The sequence below is a fragment of the Porites lutea genome, chromosome 1, assembly GCF_958299795.1.
Source record: "Porites lutea chromosome 1, jaPorLute2.1, whole genome shotgun sequence".
NCBI classification, from domain to species: domain Eukaryota; kingdom Metazoa; phylum Cnidaria; class Anthozoa; order Scleractinia; family Poritidae; genus Porites; species Porites lutea.
In genome coordinates this window covers 1,652,985-1,673,662 of record NC_133201.1, presented here as the reverse complement: position 1 = coordinate 1,673,662, position 20,678 = coordinate 1,652,985, and the positions used below count along the sequence as shown (strand labels likewise).

The following is a 20,678-nucleotide window of genomic DNA, read 5'->3' as shown; positions in this document are numbered from 1 at the left end:
GCTTAATATTCTTCTACACGGTAAGGTTTGTTACTTTGAAATCGAATTCTCAAAAACTGGAAATCATTATGATTTTTAAACTAGAAATAACATTTTACAGCTTGATTTTTTGTGACATAATTAACCGCAAAACTGTACGTCTTTTCGTACGTAGGTGCCATTTTCATGCTAAAAACGAAACTCACTAGCCCCGCATTGAATTCAGGAAAATTTTATCCCTGTTCTGAGGTAAGAAATAAAAATTCATTTTATTTTTTCCTCTTTCAAGTGTTGAAGTAAACGTCCCTCGAGAATTCAGGGATTAGATAATTTTATTCATTTTTGGCTTAGCGACAGTGTAAACAGGCATGCATGTTGGATAAAAAGAGCTATTGAAAACGACGCGCGCTTAAAAATTGGATTTTATTTAACACTTTTAAATTCAAGTTGGCCAACTGATTTTAAATACCGAACTTTGAAGACTTTACCGTTTCGCATTTCTCACACACCAAGAAAATTCTTTCAATGTAGTATCCATCCCGACTGATGTAACAAAAAGTAAGGATACTAGTATTGTGAAATTTGTCTGAAATTTATTTTTTTGTTTCTAACAAGTTGATAATGAAAACGTAATAGTCAAGCAAATGAAGGAATAGATCTGTTTTCAGTATAGACTTTAACTAACAAAGTGAAATTTTCCTCAGAGCTCTCACTTGAATCCTTAAACTAGAGAAATTATAATATTTAGTAACATGCCTTAATTTAAAACACAAATTCAGTTTTTTTTCTCAGGAATTAGAATATACATTTGAAATGAAAAAAGATTTCATATCGCTGCGGGATGAAGGCACACCTCTCAAATTCTGACAAATTCTACCGTTGTCAGCAATCAATATTGGACAAAGATTTTCTTTTAACTTTGAAGGCCGAGGATAAAACTCTCCTAATTAGCTAATACCGCACAATGACCATGTATTATCGCCTAATAATTTAGACGGAATTTTCATCCTTGAATTTCCTTAAATGATGGTCGCCATGTCAGTTCGAATTACCCATGATAGATTCAAGCAATATTCGCCTCGAAAAAGAGAATTCTATACTCTGATCCCGTTCATATCTCAGGTTAGAGGTAACAGTTAATTAAAGGTGCAATATAGTTTTTTTACTGAGATGAATTAACAATCTGGTTATTTCGCTAGCCTGAAATTTAACTTTGCCATAACAGCTTTGGTGAGACATGTCATTAAGATGTCTCCATATTCACGTCTGTTAATACCAGTACGCTAATCAAAATGACCGACTTACAGCTGACAGTTATAGCAGACAACGACCTAAGAAGACAGATCAATCCTCTTTTGTTTGAGTGTTAGAATTTTGTCTCGCCGACGGCAAACCGTGCAAGGAACGAAAAGATAATTAAAAATCACCAGAGAAACCGTAACAACCATATCAGAATGTTTGAACTATATTTTATCATCTAAGTCAAACCGATGTTTTATTATTAATCATTATTATTATCATTATTGCTATTATTATTATTATTGTGAAAATTATTATTGTTATTACTATTCTGAAAATTATTATTATTATTATTATTATTATTATTATTATTATTGTGGAAATATTATTTTTATCATCATTATTATTATTATTATCATTATTATTATTATTATCATTATTATGTCATCATCTTTGTCGTCGTCGTTTTTATGTTTTTATTTGTGAATTACTATGAATACGAAAGAAGCACATTTCGAGTAGATAAAGTTTTGATCACCGGGGAAAACGTAGTTTTAGTTAAAAACAACACAAATGGGGCATGGATGTTTTATTCAAACAGCGACTTTCGATAATTATTTTTGCGTTGATCCTGTGAGATGTTTTAAATAAACCTTAGGTGGCATTTGGTATTTGCTTGACATAACAATAAAAACATAACCACCTGGCATATTGTTGCGCGAAAAAAGTAGGACTTTAAATTGAGTTCCAAGCAAAGTTTTACAATTTCCCGACCAATATCCTGTTGTTTTTAAATTTCATGGTAGAACAATAAGGCCGATATAATTTATATCAGGTAAAAATGTTTAACTTTCTAGAATGAATAGAGTGCGACTCGAAAAAAGAAATATTATCGCAGTCCATCTAGCCTGCGTAGCAGGCGTCGAAAGGGGTATGGCGCGGCGGGATATTTCTGGGAATTCTTGGTGGGGGTGTGCTGCCGGTTCTCCAAAATCTTGACCCTATTTCAGACCAAAAAATTGTCATTTTCTACACCGGTTTTCAGACCTGGCGTACACAGAAATAATATTATCATTACTTAGATTAGAACGCCAACAAAAGGATTTCTTAAAATCCACCTCGAATTCGCATATTGCTCTTTCTTTCTTATTCATTTGGAATTGAAACGACAAATACGTTCATGCGTTGCCGCGAAAACCACGGCTGAATTCAGACCAAAAAAGGAAAAGTCTTTACCCGTTTTCAGACCAAAACGGCGCAAAAAACATACCCTTTGGGGCGGCACATACCTATGAGGCAAATATAAGGGAGTATCCCCCGGGGGGTAGGGGAAGGGCGCCTGCCATGCAGACTATGATCAATTGGAAGTCACAACATGAACAATTTTTTTACACTATAAAACTCATTTCAACTTTCATCTCTCGCTAGGTGCTAGAGATTCATCTAATAACAATAATAAACCTTAAAACTTGGAATAGTTTGTTAACAAAGATAATAGTAATTACCTGAAGCCCTTGTATTTTACGTTATATATAATAATTTACCTGCCCGCTTTTGTGTAGACAAACACAACAGGAAGCACGAAGGTTGTGTAAGATCAAGTCAATACTCAGTACGTCTAATAATCAACTAAATTACGTAACAAGCTACGGGATCTGCGAAGAAAAATAACCATTCCACTAACAATCTAAGAAAACGAATTAATAATAACTACTAATGGTAAACATAACAATTTACTGGCTATTTCTTCCTCTTTTAAAAACCATCATGAAATTGCGCGGCGTTTGAACACACCAGATAACTTTTAAGACCATTTTTGCCTAGCCTCCACGCAGACGTCCTTTGGGGTTCGTTTGTCACGCATTCATTTCTCCCCCGCGTGGGGGAGAAATGAATGCGTAACAAACGAACCCCAAAGGACGTCTACGGGGAGGCTAATTTTTGCTACGATTTTAGACTATTTCTTTAGTCCCAAAAATGAAAAAAAAGGAAGAGTAAAGCTCGACATTGCCAAAACAGTTGAGCCGTCGCGCCACCATCTTTCCGTGACGTCAACAATGACGTCATTCATCCGATAATTGTTCTGTTAACGAGCAATTGACGTATGTCCTCCAAATTTCATCCGCGTTGGCGTGTCATGAAAAATTAGCCTAAAAATTTATGCCGCCTGGTTAGCTCAGTTGGGAGAGCGCCGATCTGCCGAGCGGGAGATCGCGGGTTCAAACCCCAGCCGGACCAACACTCAGGGTCTTTAAATAACTGAGAAGTAAGTGCTGCCTTTGTAATGACATCTGCAAATGGTTAGACTTTCTAGTCTTCTCGGATAAGGACGAAAAACCGTAGGTCCCGTCTCACAGCACTTTCACTGATTTGTTCTTGTGGGATGTAAAAGAACCCACATCACTATTCGAAAGGAGTAGGGGTCGTAGACTCCGGTGGTGTGGCCATGGCACCTTGCATGGGCCCTGAGTCCCGTTCGTGCACATTCCCTCTGGGCAGGCCTGTGTCCAGAAAAGCTGCTAAATAAATAAATAAATAAATAAAAAGACGAAAAGTTTAGAATGAAAAATAGAGATTTATTCTTATTCTTTGCTCAAAAAGAATAAAAACATTCACTCTAAACTACTAACGCAATGTTCCTCGTTTTTTAGTCTTCTTGCAACAGCTCGCTTTCAAACGGACAATGTGCAGTAGACAACAACGAATGCAAATGTGCATTCAACCACACCTCTGCCTGCGGTACTTTGGACCAGCAGTCTTTTGTTAATCTCACGGGGGAACGTTATGTTGATACATCGCAGTGGACCTGCTGTTGGTGTCCCCAAAATGCAACCTACTGTTGCGACAAGTGCATTAGCACCACAGGTTGGTGAGCAAGTACTCCTTCTTAATTGTAATTTCGTTCACTGCATACATCACTCTGAGGATTAATAACTCTTCCGCTTTGTTTCAATGTCAAAACCAATGCAAGCCGCCAGTAATTGAGGTAACAGTATTGCATTGGCTACGCAAGCTTCATATCCTCAATAAAGGTCTGGATTCGCCACTGTACTTGTACCAAGTCGTTCGCGTCGCTAAAAGCCATGCCAGACTGAAAGAACTTTCGCTCGCAGGGTAGTTCAGAGGTTTAGTTTTGTTTTTTCTCTCGTTTCCGTATTCGTTGTGGTTGCGCTGAGTTCGCTGGTAACGTTACCACGCAAAACAATTCTTGATATGCGACGATTTGGCCTCAAAAAACAGACCATATGGAAACTGACGAGCGACGAAATCGACGTTGCATGGCAGTTACCCATACAGAGGTCCGTTAATCCAAAGCTGGATTCTAGCACAGAAATATTCACTACTAGCATAAATTATTTCATAAATAGTATTGCAAGTGGAAACCCGTTTTCTTTTTCTTTTTTCACAGCCCCACCAGCAACCACAGTGCCAATGTTGTATTACAAAGTAATTCTTGTATTTATACGGGACTGCGATCAGTATTCAGGCAACGAACAACAATTAAGAGTTTATCTGGAGCAAGGAATAGCAAGTCTTTCCAGAATTCCATTGGTGCAAGTCACAGCTAACATCGCTTGCTCAACTGGTCATTGGCCGTATTGCGGAGTGGACGTAGAGACGATCAAGGCTCATCATCGTGCAAAACGCTTAGTAGGTGGCAGAATGAAGGGGAAAAGCTCGAAGAAAAATAACGAGCAAAAATCGCAAAACTCCTACCGTGAACCAAGCTACCTGACCTGTACTGGTCTGGCTGCAAACATTACAGTACAAGGGAAAAACCTTACTAAACTTGAGACATCTCTGGGTTTACTTCGACGTCTCCTGTCCAACAACTCTCTTGTCATCCCTTTATGGGATGGAAGAAGTATTCACCCGTCATTCATGTTATCCGCCGTCCAAGGATCATCATATAGTCTTCACCAGGCGCCGGCGACTGACCAACCCTTGGCACCTACAAATGAACTACCACCTATTGAAGTTGACTTGAAACCTTTGTTCTATGCTTTGGGGGGTATCTTAGGATTGATTTTCCTGTGCGTCTTTTGGAAGTTCTTGAAACATTCCTGGCTTCTTTACAGAAGGAAATTCACTCCAATCAACAGTGACCGCGTGGATCAAAAGAAAGTTCAACAGCTACAGCGGATCATGGAAGCAATGGAAGAAAATGACAATAAATCAATCGGTAGGTGCATAAAAAACGCTATTAAAATGCGGAAACTTTTAATTAGAGACACGAAATTTCGCTTCGAGTGCTTTTTGATGCTTTCAGGGGCGTTGTCGTCGAAGAGCCTATATATTTTACTACAGACCCTAAGTTACATACAGTACAGCACTGAAACGTTTGTTGGTTTTAGCGCGGGCAGATGTTTGGCGGCCCCCTTTAAATTAGGCAAATCCTTTTTCGTGAGTTAACAACTGCATCTTGATAAAACGTTAGAAACTTAGTATCGCTTGCTACCTCTTTAAAAGAATCACTTGATATTTTCCTCTTGAGAGAGGATTCCTTGGAGATGAGCTAGAGCTCTTAAAGAAACAGAAGAGCGGACAGGAACAAAACACTTTTGCTAATTTTTTGTTTTTTAACCTTTTTTGGGCAGCTAACGGAAGATCCCACGAAACTGCCTCCGCCAGCCTGCGTCCAGGTGAAAACGAGGCTAACGGTTCGTTAGGCAGATCACTAGCGCCCGCGTACACACCAACAGAACTGCACATGCAGCGGACTCCGCCAAAACTTATTCTCGATGACGTCGACTCCGACATGGACAGACGAAGTATTGACAGTGGAAGCGAGATGAATATAGAAGACGATGACAATTTGAGTGACATATTAAACAGTGACGACGAGCGCATTTTGCGAGACTCCAGCGGTAGCTCACGATTGTCTAATGGGATAGAAAACCCTGGCTTTATAAACGATAATGCTACTGCTTCCGCGAGAGGTGACAACAAAAATGAAGCAACAAAGTACAGTGACAAAAACAGAAACAAACCTACTTCTCAGAGGAATGCTAATGGTTATCTGCATTCAGAGCTTAATGTCCGTACAAGTGAAGAACGTAAAGGATCTGTCGTGTCTTCTGATTTAAGCTCAAATGCGGATGAGAACACAGCTTTTCTGCCACTGAAATACGACAAAACAACAAAACAACAACCGTCTGAAAAGCCAAAGAAAAGTGGAAACTTGTTATCGTCTTCAAATACCGAAAGGAAAGTTCGTAGATCCTCAATATCACCCTCAGATGAAAAAGCAAATTCACCAAAGCTGTCAGAGACAGAAGTTAACACGAAAAAGAAGTCTTCGACCTTGCAGGATGTACGAGACCCAGACAAACGAAAGCCTAGTTCAGCAGCAGATTATGAAATTAGGATTGCCACTCCCAAGGATAAGTACAAAAAGAGGGAAAAGAACACAAAAGCAATTAAGCAGGAAAATGAAATAAAAGCGGACGATCGTACAACGGCTCGTAATGGAGAAATATCGACCTCAAGGATCAAAGAAAAGTTAGCTACAAGCGTTAGCGCACGGAGAAAGTCTAAGATTTCTGCTGACGAAGAAGTTAAAGTTTCTGAAAAGACCGAGGAAAAGAATGATCAATTAACCGTTCTAGCAAGCCAGGGGCGCAGAAAGTCAGTTAATGTTGATAGAAACAATATAAAAAGCTCTGGGAAGGACAACAGATTGGTAACACAAGATTGCGGACGTAGAGGATCTACAGTTACTGACGAAGGCGAGGTCGTGAGCTCTGCTACTAAAATTGCATCGTCACTGGTCATAGATGAGGGGAAGGCAAAAGGTTCTGAAAAAAATAAAACAACGAAACCAGAGTCCAAGGATGGAGAAACTACCAAAAGGAAGAAGAAAAAAATAAAAAGGCAAAAGGATAACAAGAAAAGCGTTGAAGATCTAGACGATATATCCGACCTAGAAGAAGAGCTAAAAGGTTTCACAAGCTTTAATGTTATCCCAGCTAGTCCAGAAATGTGGCGATCCACGTCTGTAACCACGGCCACGGGAGATGCAGAAAACAAGAAAAAGAAGAAAAACAGAAAGAAAAAAGTAGCAACTAAAGGCAAAAATGAAGATTCCGAAAATTCGGACGAAGATGTGGAAGATATGATAAAGCAGTTAAATGAGAATTTTGTCGCGCCAGAAACAACTAGGAGAAAATCCGTTGCTCCGGAAGAAACAGAAAGAAAGAAAAAGAAACCAAAGAAAAGTAAATCAACTAGAAACAGACCAGAAAATGCAGTAACACAATCCGATGAAGAAACGAAAGGTGATTTCACGCGAAGGGCAAGAAATGTGCAAGCGGAGTCGTTGTCAGTAAAACCCGAGAAAAAGCGTAAAAAATCTATTGTCCTGGAGGACATGGAGGAAAAATTAGAAACAAATGAAGAGACTTTTCCAAACTCGGAGCATTCAAGAAGCATGGAAGACGGAAACAGATCCGAGACGCCTCAGAATTATTCCCATTTACAAACACAGAGAATTTCTCCTATCCCGACAGGATACAAGTCACCACTACTGGTTATTAAGCCCACTAACCAACGCAGCTAAGATTTCTTGTGTGTTTTTTCCTTACATCAGGTTGTTTTTTTTTGCAACTCAAGGCAGCAAACTTAATGAAGGGAGATGGCGGAGGCTTACTAGATACGTTTACCAAAGGAACTGCACCTCAAAGGCAAAATATATATATATTGTATACGTATAATTAGAATGATATCACACGAGAATAGAGCTAAACATCGAAACAAAACACACGATGCTCTCCTCTCCTAATTCGTCTCAATTTGAACTGACTGTAAATTGTGCAGGTACGGTGGCCAAGTGGTTAATAACTCGATCTACGGAACTACAGGTCCAGGTTCAAGCCTTAGACAACAATCTTTGCTTCACCACGTCAGGTGTATAAATAGTTACGGGGGGACATACTGCCAAGGGTAAGCCTGCGATGGAATTGCATCCAGCAACCAGCAACCAGGAGTGCCAACATGCAATATTAATTGCTCCTTGATACAGTGACTACGATAAGTCTTGTGTACCACATGGCTTGTGCGTAAATGACGCAGTACAAGGGTGGTGAAATAACGACGACGACAGTGAAAACGTCGCTAAACAAAATTCGTCGTCGTGGTTGGTTAAGCTCCTTACCGACTGATCGATTAAATAAGGAGCTTTAGCATCGACGACGACGACGGCAGAGAAAACGTCACTTTGAAAAGGTATTTGCGTTTTTTCAAACGTTGTCGCGTTTATTCCAATCCACTGAAAATGTCCAATGTAGGCGAATATCCGTAAAGTTGTTTCTTGGGGACCGCACTCAAGTTTAGAAAGAGAAAGAAAAATTCGTCGTCGCTTGCGTACGTCCTCAATAAAGCGTGAAAACAGGCATTTTCACGTCGTAGTCGTGCAGTAACGGCAAAGAAATGTACAGAGTTGTTGTTTTGTAACAAACCCATTCCTTTTTTTGACGTTCTCGTTCCCGTCGCCGTCGTCGTTTCTAAAGCTGCCTATAACACGGAACACGACCTTTATATTAACTGCAAGTCAGACAAGCAAACAAGTCAAAAATTTATCAGTTTTTAATAAAGAATTATCAGCCACAGTAGGTTCCCTTTTTGTGTTTCGGTTCCCAGTTTAGAACTGGTCGTATTGCTAACTGCAGTGCAACACGATGTAAAAAAAAAAGGAAATTAGTGTAATGTAAGTAAAAACTCTCTTGAACACATTTCTACAGTTGTGATTTTGCTGTCAGAGGTCCTTCCCACTTCACTCCTATGAAAATAAAATCCAGAAAGCCGGAGTGAAAAGAAATGAAACTGTCATCTTCAAAGTTCGAGAAACCCATGAGAAGGGGTTTTTTGAAAAAGAGAGTTCAAAACTCCTGAGGAGTTTTAAAACCTTGCACTCAGATTCAGTACTAGAGATGCTGTTTCAACGTTCCTTGAAAACTGCGTGAAGCTTGGGAAGTCTTCTTGAAACTGGTAAATTTCCTTGAATGTTTAAGTTATAATTAAACTGTACACTAACGGTTGACCTCTCCATGCGGAGTTAAAATAAAGAATCTTTTATTGCTTCTGACGTCCTTGACCTTTAGGTACCTGGGATATCTTGCCACATGACCTTTCAATCATTTATCCCCAACCCCCCCCCCCCCACCCCCCTCGTTACCCATACCTCAAAAAGTAAATGGTCAGAGTTTAATAGGAAGCTCAAGCAACGACGACGACGACGGGAGTGAAAACGTCGCCAAAGGATGAAGGATGAATTTGCGTCCTTTCAAACTTTATCGCGTCTATTTGGATCCGCTGAATTTGTCAAATGTACGCGATTGAATTCTTACGGGCCTTTATCCAGCTTCAAAAAGAGAAAGGAATATTCGTCGTCGTATGTTCACGTCCTTCATAATTGGGAGGTTTCACGTCGTAGTCGTGTAATGGACGTCAAAGAAATGAACTAAAAAGCGTGATGCATGTGCAGAGCAGTTGTTTAGCTCAAAAAACCAATTGTGTTTCTTAATGTTGTCATTGTCGTGGTTGTCGTGGTCGCTTAAGGTCCCTTATATCTGGTTGGTCGGCGACTCGCAAGCGTGAAAATTCAGGAATAGAACAGAGCAGTCCACGTGAATAACGGCCGCTTCTCATCGCTCCCTGCCGCCAGGGTCACTTCATTCCCAGGGTTCTCCGCTACTAGTGGGACGAGTAGGAGAGAGCCCTGGTAATGAGGGTAAGCGATGAGGGGTGGTTCTCTTATTTCAAATCCCCCATAATACACCCTGTTTGCCTCTCCTCCAACAATTTTGCAAAAACTATTATTTTTGCCTCTGGGAGGACTGTATATTCCAAAGAGATTTCGAATAAAATATATCATGCAAAATTTGGGAGGCAAATAGCCTGCAAATACAGCAGTCGCTCCATCTCCTCGCCACTAGGGTACTTTTGCCAAACAGAGTGTGTTACAGGGGATTTGAAAATAGTTAAAGGTCAATAATACACTTTGTATGCCCTCCAAAATTTTGCAATTTCTGTCGCCAAAGGAATTCAAAAACAAAAGGTAATGCAAGATTTGGGGGGGGGGGGGGGGAAGGGGGAGGTGTACTCACCCAGCAAATGAGCCAACAGAAGGAATCTGTCTGAGCCGAAGAACATATGAGGCTGTCCATCAACATGTGCTACAATCAATGGAGCTCCAAATGCCTAAAAGCAAAATTGTATATTTTTGTCATTCAATAGAAAATCAGAACATTTTGCATACTTCCACAAAAACTGGGGTAACAATGATGTTCAAAGAAATACATGGTGTATATAATTATTTCTCTGATGTAGCTATTGCTCACATGGGCTAAAAATAAAACAAAAATTGAAAGCTGAATGGCTTTTTTCAGTACTTACCCCCAAGTCAATGGCTTTTTGTGTTGTTGCTTTAAGTTGGTCCTTTATCTCCTGGTCTCCAATTCTGCTCAGCAGACTTTGAGTATCATTGTCATTCAAGCCAACTTTTTTACATACCTAAAAATAAATAAAAATGATTTTTAACAATCAATAATTTGTCAAAAGCAATGGAGAACAGAGCAAGGAAATGAAGTGACAAAGGAACATTTTGTTTTCAATTTATTGTACTCTGTATTACTCACAGTTTGTGTTCGATCTTGTACAGAGTCATCAGAAATCGCTATGATCACCCCATGCGGGGTGAATATAGTGACATATGATACAATTCTCAACCAATCAGAGCATGCCAATCTCTGGAATTATTATACAATTTTTTTTAGCCCCTCTCATATGTCTTGTTTAATATTAAAAGTTACAAACGTTGTACCTCCAGAAGGCTTTCACGTTGTGTGATGTCTTCATCCTGATGAGATATAACAAAAAAATTAGTTTCAAATTTGGTATACTGGTGATCATTAAAAGATGTTTTGAGCAATTTATGATTCATGTCTGTAAAAGTGTTGTAGTTGTAGTGGTCAATAAAATTTTTTGTGGCTAAATTGGTGCTTGTAAAAAATACCAGTTCAGTTGCTCACCCCAGGCTAAATAAAAATCTTATTGTTCATAAAGGTATTTTGATATTCTCTTATAAGAAACTAGTCCATAAAAAGAACCAACTAATTTCTATCCTTTGACACACTTAATCATATGATTTAAGTCCCAAAAGTGATCAACCTCAATTTTCTCCTAAACAACATCAATACAGAATCAAGAGAAAAGATTGTGAGAATTAATAAAATAATCACCACAGGGAAAATGCTATGATCTTTTATCCAACTTCCTCAACTAATTCTTTATGGAAATGTGTAGAGATCAGTTTATAGGAGAATTTGTATGTGGTTTATAGGGCGGATTAAAATTCATTCTCTCACCCTGGACCAGGCACGCATCCAAAATTCCCGACTTAGATTTTCAACAAGCTCTGGATGATCCTTGCTCGCTGCTGTGACAAGACGCATGGCAGATAGAGAACCTAGGGAAAAGAAAAACATAATGTGGAGATGCTTACTTGTCATAGTCCAGCTCAGTAAAACAACAGACACAATTCCTTAATATTTATAAATAAAAGCTTCACAAGTTATTTATTTACCTTTTACAAACATGACATTAGCAGGATCCTATGAAAAAAACAACAACAACAACAACCACATCAATATAAAATGAGAGGTGGCAAGTATGTCTAGGGTGACCGATTTAACTAAAGTACCTTACTGAGGGTGGAAACAAATATTATGCATATTACACAAAGATCATACTCAAAACTGTAATGGTTCAAAAATCACAAATACATTTAGAGTCTAAAAGGTACACATAGTAATAATAATACTATCAATTGTTTTTGATCAGCAGTGCAACCAAAGACTGAATTACAAAAAAATTTTAATCATCAATTTCCAAGCAAGCCCACTTCCCTGCCACTCAATAGACAGACTTACAGAAGGATGGTTGAAAGGAATTTGATAAAAATCTCTCAATCTTTCAAGGTCTCTTGTCATATACATTGCTTTGGCTGGCACCAGTCCAGGAGGCTTGTTCCCTACCAAAAGAATAAAATAAAAGCTAGAATTAACAACAAACACCCATCCATAACTTTCCTTGATATTCTAATGGAACTGCCATAAAAATTATGAAATTAAGTAAACCAATAAAGTGACAAATTTATAGAGAAAATACTATGCATTGTACATGGTTCTTATGTTTTATTTTAATTGATTTTAGTTTTTTACAGCAGTCAGTTAATAAGTAAAAATTTGGCAAATAATGAGGATTCCAACCTGCCCCCCAAATTTTTCATACATTTTGAGAAGCCAGAGCTGCACCAACATCATAGTTATCTTTCCTCTGCATTCTGAGTGAACAGGTCCATTTGGTGGAACTGCTCTTATTCTGGGAATTATTAATACTCCGTAAAAGATTTGATTGATATGCTCAACTTCTTAAAATATCATTAAGTTCTGTTTATTTTTGCAACATACCAAGCTAAGTGGTATACTACATGCACAAGAACTACTGTTTGGGTATTTAAAATGTACATGAGTTTAAAAACAAATTGAAAGAAAATGTAAAGTAAGTGTTATGTGGATTTACCTGATGCTCCCATGACTCCAGCAAGATAAAAAGGCCGAAACTGCAAGTCTAAATTCCATCTTGATCGATAGCGACATAGGACCTGAAGGAAATTACCAGGGATAGCTGTCTTAATAACCAATAACTTCCAGGCCCCGGTTGTTCAAACGTCGGATAGCGCTATCCACCGGATAAATCACTATCCAGCGGATAAGTATTACGGAAATCAATTACGCTATCCGCTGGATAGTGATTTATCCGGTGGATAGCGCTATCCGACGTTTGAACAACCGGGGCCAGCAGTCCCTTTTCAGGTCAGTCAAGTGCAGAGAAATTAACAGAATATGCAGGGGGAACTCTGGCACAATATTTTTTCTTATTAACTTGCCTGACATATGCTCATCCATGCGACAATTCTGAGAAATTTTATTATGTATATTATATGTATATTTAAATATTCCATTTAACATACACCAACCCCCCACCCCCAGCCCCCTTCCCGCTCTTGATGAAGGACTTTGATATTTTCTTAGCCATCAGAAAAACGCTCTCTTTCCCCCAAAGCCCCTCAAAAAGTTTGCCCTATGAGTCTTATAAAATTATAGCTTCAGAAATTTTTGCTTTTCAATCTGCTACTTATCTAGAAAATCTGGTCTTCAGTCCTGCAACCTTCAGAAATTCCATTTTTTACTTTTGGTCAACGGGGGCGAGGGGGGAATGTCTCTATAGAGCTCAGAGAAAGTCATGACGGGCCGTTCTGTAATTTTTCCACCCACCCCCTTGACATCAAATTTTCTGACTTTTGTTTTCTTTGAACAGTAGGTGTATGTGTAATCAATGGATAGGGGTATACGGAAATCTTGCTTCAGTTGTTCTTTCAGATTTTTTAAATACTTCTTTATAAGCAAAGGTGGGGGGGGGGGGGGGGGGAGGGGGACGGTGTGTATATTAAAATGCATGGAATGGCCCAAGCCTCATATATACTTGTTATACTGTTGATATCTTGGAGTAAAATCTTTTTAAAACTACTAGTAAGTCCTCTTTTATACAGAAATATAGATTTACCTCGAATCCAAACCACGAATACGGAGAGAGCACATCATAGAAAAGCTCCACAGTCCTTTTGGCGACCGCCATTTTGGCACCTTGGGATATTCTGCACAGCGGTTTGTACAAAACAACTTTCATGAAGCTTATATGACGTCAAACTACGAAGTATTGGAAAATGGAGGTCTCTATCCAATAGCTGCTCTAAAAAGCGAGAAGAGCGTAAAGCTAAGCGTCAAATACACTGCTAAAACGTAATCACGTATAATGCTGGGGACAGGAACCTTTACAAGAATCGTTCATATAAGGTCGACTGGACAGAGTTTTAGTTTGGTCTTTCCTTCATCTTTTTGCACTACCAGGGGGCATCGAACCAACTGTGTTAGACGTTTCACTATCTCTGTCTCAAGAAGTTTCCCCTTATCTTGTCATCTAAAGTTGCACTGTAAATCTTCACCTTTTTCGTCGTCACAGCATTATAGGACAATGAGTACCAGCTTGCCAAGAACGTTAAACAGTTTAAATGATGCTTTTTCAGACCCGAATAAAGCACGGGTTGTGAAGCAGCTAGGGTTGATGAAGCCTCGCAAGTCTTGGTTAGCTAGCTGTACAGAGGAGGCGGCAGTATTTGTGCCTCTGTGCCTTGTGGACTCTGTTCCTTCAGTTCTCTTTACTCTACGCTCAAGTCAGTTGAATAGCCACAGAGGAGAAGTCAGGTTAGACTCTATTTTATTACTTATTCAGCCCACCTCCAACTTATCCTAAACACCTGGTCACGTGAGCTGGGCTGGGCTGGGCTCACTTTGCCAAGATAACTTTTATCCCGCTATCATGTGAAGCGAACCAGCCCAGAACTGCAACGATTACAGAAAGCCTGAAAAAGCAGTGTTTTGTAAAACCCATAGTTCTGCAAAGTCACTGGTCTGGTTTGCCTGGCTAGCCTAACCTGAGAAAACAGCTGGTGGCATTTGATGATTCCACCAGCTGTTTCCTCATAAAATGACATCCCTTATATAAGCCAACAAGCTTATAAGCCTACCTACACTTCGCTTATTTTGGTCTGGAATCGGGTATGGTTTTTGAGAGAACTACAGAAGCGTATGAACATAGTTATTGTTTCAATAAATGAATAAGAACGAAATAGAAATCTGGGAATTCGAAATGCATTAATTTGAAGAATTTTTTTTCTTTGCACTCTAATCTAAGTAATGATGACATAATTTCTGCCTACAGGCCAGGTCTGAAAACAGGTGTCAAAAATGTCATTACCCCCACCAAGAATTCCCAGAAGTACGCCCCTTCCCCCCCCCCCCCCCCCCCCCCTCCAAGGTGCAGAAGTCACTTCCATGAACTGGATATTGCTGCTGGGTCATATTGTGGGGTTAATGAGGGATCTGCCAGTGCTCTGAACCTGTGCAATTCAGGGTATCCAACTAATGAATTCTATGAAAAAACTCAGATTTTCTGGTTGCCTGGGATCAAGTGTTAGGCAGCAGGAGCGACTGGGCACTACAGGAGCAGAACCTTGTACTTTGGTGACTGGACTTTGAATAGCATCTAAGTAAAAGCACACACCAGCCATGAGGCTGATACAGCCAGGACTTAACTTTCCATTTCTGTAGGATAAAGCACCTATATATGTCACCAATACCCATTTATAATAAACCTAGGTGAATAAGACCTTTTTTTAAGCTACAGTAAAAGGGGCAACAAAAATGTGCAACTTGTTTTGCCATGTTGCAGTAGAATGTAAGCAGTGTTGCACATTTTACCTCACACATTCAAACCTGTCTTGCAACAAATCAGCTTGTTGCAAACCTGAAACAAGATATGTATTAATTAATTATATAATTAATATATTATATATTAATTTTTTTTAGCTTTCCTGGAGGAAAGAAAGATCCTGAAGACTCAAGTTTAATAGAGACAGCCATCAGGGAAATGGATGAGGAATTAGGTTTGGACAGAAGGCACGTTGAAGTCTGGGCTCCGATGCCAACAATGCCTGATCGGGTAGGGCATTGTCTGTCAAAAATTAGTTAATCTAATAGTAGCATAATCTAAACCTTCAGGTACATTACACTGTGCATTACAACGTAGTGTTTAAAAGAAGAAAAGAGAGGAACTTGCTAATATTAATTTTAGTCACTTTTGGTAAGAAATCTGATCTTCTCACTTGAAAAGAAAAATATTAATTTTTTTTGGACAATGTAATGTATACCCAAACATCTGATTTGTAAGAGTAAAGTAAAATGACAAATAATTCTCAGCCCTGTCTTCTCCTCCCAATAAACAATACAATATTAGAGAACAGGTGAGAATTTTTAAAAGAAAAACTCAGAGAAATATTCTTCAATCCAATTTAAATCGATCATGGTTTGTTTAAATACTTGTATTATTTTGTTGACAGCTTGGTAAAACTGCAATCGCACCTGTTCTTGGATTTATTGGAGAAGTTGATGTCACTTCACTTCAACTAAATCCACATGAGGTAGGTGAATTATGCGTTGTTTGATCTTAGTCCTTATAGTCCATTTTCCTTCAAAACAGGAGAGAGACTGCTACTAAATTTACTGTATTATAAAATTACCATTTCAATTGCTTTACCCTAGGTTGCTTCAGTGTTCACACTTACCCTGGATCATGTGTGTAGCACCAGCAATCAACGATACACTAAACACAAACACCTTGGAGTAACAATCATGAAGAGACCAGTGTTTATTAATGGCCCCCACAGAATCTGGGGTCTTACAGCTATTATCTTGGACTTTGTAATGGAAGTTTTGTGTCCAGGGTTTTATCACAGGATGTTTCAAATTAAAGGACATGGCCTGCGATAAATTACTTCTCCTTAGTGATCAGAACTGTAGCATTCAAAAAAATTAATTTTTTTTTCAAAGGTCATTAAAAATGTTGATGCCATTGAGCTAAAGGGCCCTTCGTTGATGATATAATGTAGTGTCTTACATTTTGTCTTACATTGGAATACTCTGAAAACACCTGTCTTACAATATGATGATAAAGTGCCATATCTTAGTTGTGCATAGCACACTGTGTAGTTATCCTTGTAATATTGACATCTGGCTGACCCCTCTTTGGTGTGGCTTTTTTAACAACAGACATTATATTTCTATTTATTTTTTAGGGTGCCTCTATAACAATATCGCAAATAAATTACTGTGTGTCATTATTGATAAATCGTTGATACACAAAAAGAGGCATAAAAATTCATAAGAATGAGTGGATCATATGGTTGTGGGGTGGGGAAGAGGCGGGTAGGGTTAGGATTAGAAGAAGAGAGTGGACTATGGCTATCCACCTAACAAATCACTACAGATCCAGTAGATAAGTATTATGGAAACCCCTGGATAGGATTTGTCTGGTGGATAGCATTATCCACCTTTTGAATGCCTGGGGTCTGATGAGTTCCATATAACTTATGTCACCATATCTCTGTCCGTGCAGGTGGATTCAGTTTTTACTCTTCCTTTGATGCATTTGTGTAATCCAATCAATTATGGCTACACCCAGTTTACTTCACGCGCTATCTTACCAGTCTTTATCAATGGACCTCACAGGGTATGGGGACTAACTTCAGTTATTCTAGAGCAAGCTCTGTTGCTTCTCGTTCCAGAGTATTACCCACAACAATTTTGGAAATTTGCATTCAAACCACTGTTAGCTAAAATTTAATTTTGTAGTGTAACATTGTAATGATGAACACTGATGTTCACTGAACAATTTTCAATTTTTATTGACCAAAAATATATATTACAAAATCTCAATAGTTCATGTCTGTGTTACAGGTAATTTACAATGTACTGAGAGTTATGAACACTTATACTGTTAAAACTGACAGTCTTTTTTGTACGTTATTTTGCTCATTAAGATCTTGAAAGTACAAGATTAAGCCTAGATATTCAGAACTGTACTGTTAAGTTCTTTTGGTAAAAATCACTAGCCTACTTGTACTTTCATTTTCTGTTCTAATCTTTCTGACCTATGGACTGCTTTTATGATTCTGTGTGACAAAAGAGGACCAACAATGGGCATACATCTTGGATGTAGATAATGTGCACAAAACAAATGAGGCAATTATTTTTACTATTGTATTTATGTATATCAGACCCGAATAAAGTAATGATATTTATTTTATCTGAAGTTTTAGACTTGTTTTCTGATATGATTTGGAAGGATAACAACAAAATAATAACTTTTGGAGTTAAAAACTGTAGTTACAGACATGTAGTCTATATCTTAGTAGGACTTTTACTTTCCCCACAAAGCAAATGCATTATTGCATTGCATACAAAGTTGCCATCCTAATTTGGCTCAAAAACAGTAAACAATAACATGTAGGCTTGAAAAGGCCTGATCATGGGTCATGATCAAATTTTAAATACATGAAAATCCAGACTGTACAAGCAGTTCATTATTATAAGAAATTGCTGCAAGATTAAATGCCATTACAGTAATCTTAATAAAGTGTGCAGTAACTATCAAGACAGTCAGATTAAGTTTTTATTATCACAGTGTCCACGTCCACTTGAGCAAATTATGCTTAAGAGCAGATATTACATTGTTGGTTAATTTTTGCTTCTAAAACTTTGCAACTGGATGGAGATGAGCAAAAGCTAGCAGTCAGTATTGAATTTTTGAACACAGGGCAGTGTTGGCATGTTTGTTGTAAGCCAGTGTCCTCAAACAACATAAACCTCACACTGCAAGAATGGTTGATTGTGGAAAGTCAGGGGGCACATTGTGAGGGATGGCAAGGGTTGGTGGAAATTCTGGAGCAGTGTTCAGCTGTTTTCCTCGTAAATGAAGGTCTTTGTTGACACGATGAGGATGAAAATGACAGGAGAGGCTTTTTGAAGGTGCATAATGTTGAAGAGTGAATGATGCTCGTGGATGACGGTTGTATGACAGGTTGTATGTGGACAAATGTATCCCAAGGTTTTCCATGGCTGCTTCTTTCTTCCATTTTTGCTGAAGTTTTTCTAATAAACCATAGTTTGTGGGATGCCCTGAAAGAACATATAACACAGGATTTAGTAGATGAACCTCTTTTTCTTGTTAACAGGGTCAGACAGTCACTGTAAAACAGTTTTTCATTAATAAGGATACAACAGTTAACATAATATTCAAAATTTGACTCGACACACCTTGAATAGGATAGTCCGATTTCTCTGGTGCCCAGGCCAGCTTCTGCCTATCCCATGTTCTCAGTGGTGGGAGCTTAGACTCCGCAATCTCTCGCTTATTAAACTGCTGATCATACCAGGAGATTCTGTTTCCCTCATAAGCTTTTTGATGATGAGAGAAAATGAACTCTTTTCCTAGACCCTAACAAAAAAATAACAAACAAATTAGCCAAAAGAACTATCTGACTTGCATTCTTATCTCCAGAGGCACTGCATACATGTAGCTGCATCCTTCCCCTTTGTCATGGGAGTGTGCAGCTACACATAGACTTCTGACTTCAACCCCAGCAGCAGCTCTCGACCAGTGTGCTATGGGTTACTGGCTTAACAAGAGAGCCGCAGACAGGGAAATGCAAGGTAAGAGAGCAAAACAGCTAAGCGAGGACTAAATTGACCTTGAATAAGAATTTTGAATTAACTTACATCATGTTTCTCAAGGGCTTTCCTCCTGGTTGTGACATCAGGCAGACATTTTCCATAATTTTTGAAATCCACTCTGTGAGTGCTATTAAAGAAGGACGATCCTCTCTCAAACTAAAAACAGGCAAATAGCAAAGGTATAAACCAGAACTCACTGTAAGAGAAATATCCATAGATCATGGGCAGCATTTTCTCACATGACTTGTTTTAAAGTATAATAGAAAAACAATGGATATTAGGGGGATGGTGCAGGGATCAGAGCCAACAAAACTTTTCTTCACTTTCTTCATGCACAAACTTGAACTTTATTGAAAAGATTCTTTGTTGTTTTATGACAGCATCTTCAGTGACACTGTTTAAAGATGCTCTAACGCTAATATCAAATAGTCCTTCAATTATCTAAAAGTTCTGCAAAGTTTTTAGTCCCCCACCCCCTTCCCCCCAAAATCTTTTTTATTACTCCTCGCATTTCTAAGAATATTTATCAAAGAAAATTTTACTTCGATATGGTCGTTTGTGCCAGGGGAAAAAATATTCTCAAGAAGATGTTACTAAAACTGGGGACTGGTACAGTGTAGCTAGCAAAAATATAATTTAACACCAAAAATATGCAAAGAATGGAAAGCAAGCATCACGCTTGTGATGCTATATAAAAATCCGCCTTCCTGTAGGGGACCTTTTTTATCAAATAAACTTAACTGATTCTTACATCAATAAACTATCAGGGATCTTTTTCAATTTGCCGGTGTAAACAAAAGCAGAAATTTCAAGCCTACATTTTGCGCGTGCCTTTAATTTTTGCATATTGATCTCTACAACGGGATCAAGACTTTCATACCTCCCTTTATTTATTTGTAGTTTATAAGTGCAAGGTTCCTGATATAACTTTCCCAACTTATTTTACACAGTCTGATAGTTTCCATTGTGCAGACACTTATTACAAGGAGGATGTTACTATTTTCGAAGATCTAATCAGCAAACATACACAGTGTACCTACCACTCTACGTTCTTCGTTCCAATTCCCTATCAAGACATCTGTATTATATTTTTGTTCTATTCTCCAACCCGGCAGGTTCCATTTGGCATCAGCATATTCATCCATCATTACTTTTGAAGTTCTGCAAAAAGCAATTAGAACTGTAATGCGAAAGTTTTGTTTCGTTTCAATGAAAATTTGTTGTCATAGCTTCAGGCGTCGGTTGCTAGGCAATACAACCGCTGACGACCAC

The 20,678-nt window shown here is 38.6% G+C and overlaps 4 protein-coding genes across 5 annotated transcripts; 2 read left to right on the top strand and 2 right to left on the bottom strand.

Annotated features, from left to right (window-relative positions):
* The first annotated feature begins 1,005 nt into the window (after window positions 1-1,005).
* On the top strand, window positions 1,006-8,389 carry LOC140931299 (uncharacterized). The gene is made up of 4 exons (XM_073381112.1): window positions 1,006-1,101; window positions 3,870-4,083; window positions 4,628-5,584; window positions 5,817-8,389. The coding sequence occupies exons 1-4, from the start codon at window positions 1,006-1,008 to the stop codon at window positions 7,775-7,777; spliced, it is 3,228 nt and encodes a 1,075-aa protein (XP_073237213.1). The 3' UTR covers window positions 7,778-8,389.
* Window positions 8,390-8,780: 391 nt separating this feature from the next.
* LOC140933593 (glutathione S-transferase kappa 1-like) lies at window positions 8,781-13,931 on the bottom strand. Its single transcript, XM_073383203.1, has 9 exons — window positions 13,843-13,931; window positions 12,799-12,880; window positions 12,147-12,247; window positions 11,801-11,828; window positions 11,583-11,683; window positions 11,039-11,074; window positions 10,612-10,728; window positions 10,323-10,416; window positions 8,781-8,995 (listed from the first exon to the last, which is right to left on the bottom strand). The coding sequence occupies exons 1-9, from the start codon at window positions 13,912-13,914 to the stop codon at window positions 8,952-8,954; spliced, it is 675 nt and encodes a 224-aa protein (XP_073239304.1). The 5' UTR covers window positions 13,915-13,931; the 3' UTR covers window positions 8,781-8,951.
* A 69-nt stretch (window positions 13,932-14,000) lies between these two features.
* Window positions 14,001-17,981, top strand: LOC140941706 (mitochondrial coenzyme A diphosphatase NUDT8-like). 2 transcript variants are annotated; one of them, XM_073390729.1, is made up of 4 exons: window positions 14,001-14,540; window positions 15,705-15,837; window positions 16,235-16,315; window positions 17,290-17,981. In XM_073390729.1, the coding sequence occupies exons 1-4, from the start codon at window positions 14,092-14,094 to the stop codon at window positions 17,515-17,517; spliced, it is 891 nt and encodes a 296-aa protein (XP_073246830.1). In that variant the 5' UTR covers window positions 14,001-14,091; the 3' UTR covers window positions 17,518-17,981. The 2 variants fall into 2 exon arrangements, with proteins under 2 accessions (XP_073246830.1, XP_073246823.1); XM_073390722.1 differs by lacking the exon at window positions 17,290-17,981 and adding an exon at window positions 16,437-16,840.
* LOC140941723 (cilia- and flagella-associated protein 107-like) lies at window positions 17,554-20,633 on the bottom strand. The gene is made up of 4 exons (XM_073390741.1): window positions 20,447-20,633; window positions 19,452-19,562; window positions 18,990-19,170; window positions 17,554-18,851 (listed from the first exon to the last, which is right to left on the bottom strand). The coding sequence occupies exons 1-4, from the start codon at window positions 20,552-20,554 to the stop codon at window positions 18,541-18,543; spliced, it is 711 nt and encodes a 236-aa protein (XP_073246842.1). The 5' UTR covers window positions 20,555-20,633; the 3' UTR covers window positions 17,554-18,540.
* Between the last annotated feature and the right edge of the window lie 45 nt (window positions 20,634-20,678).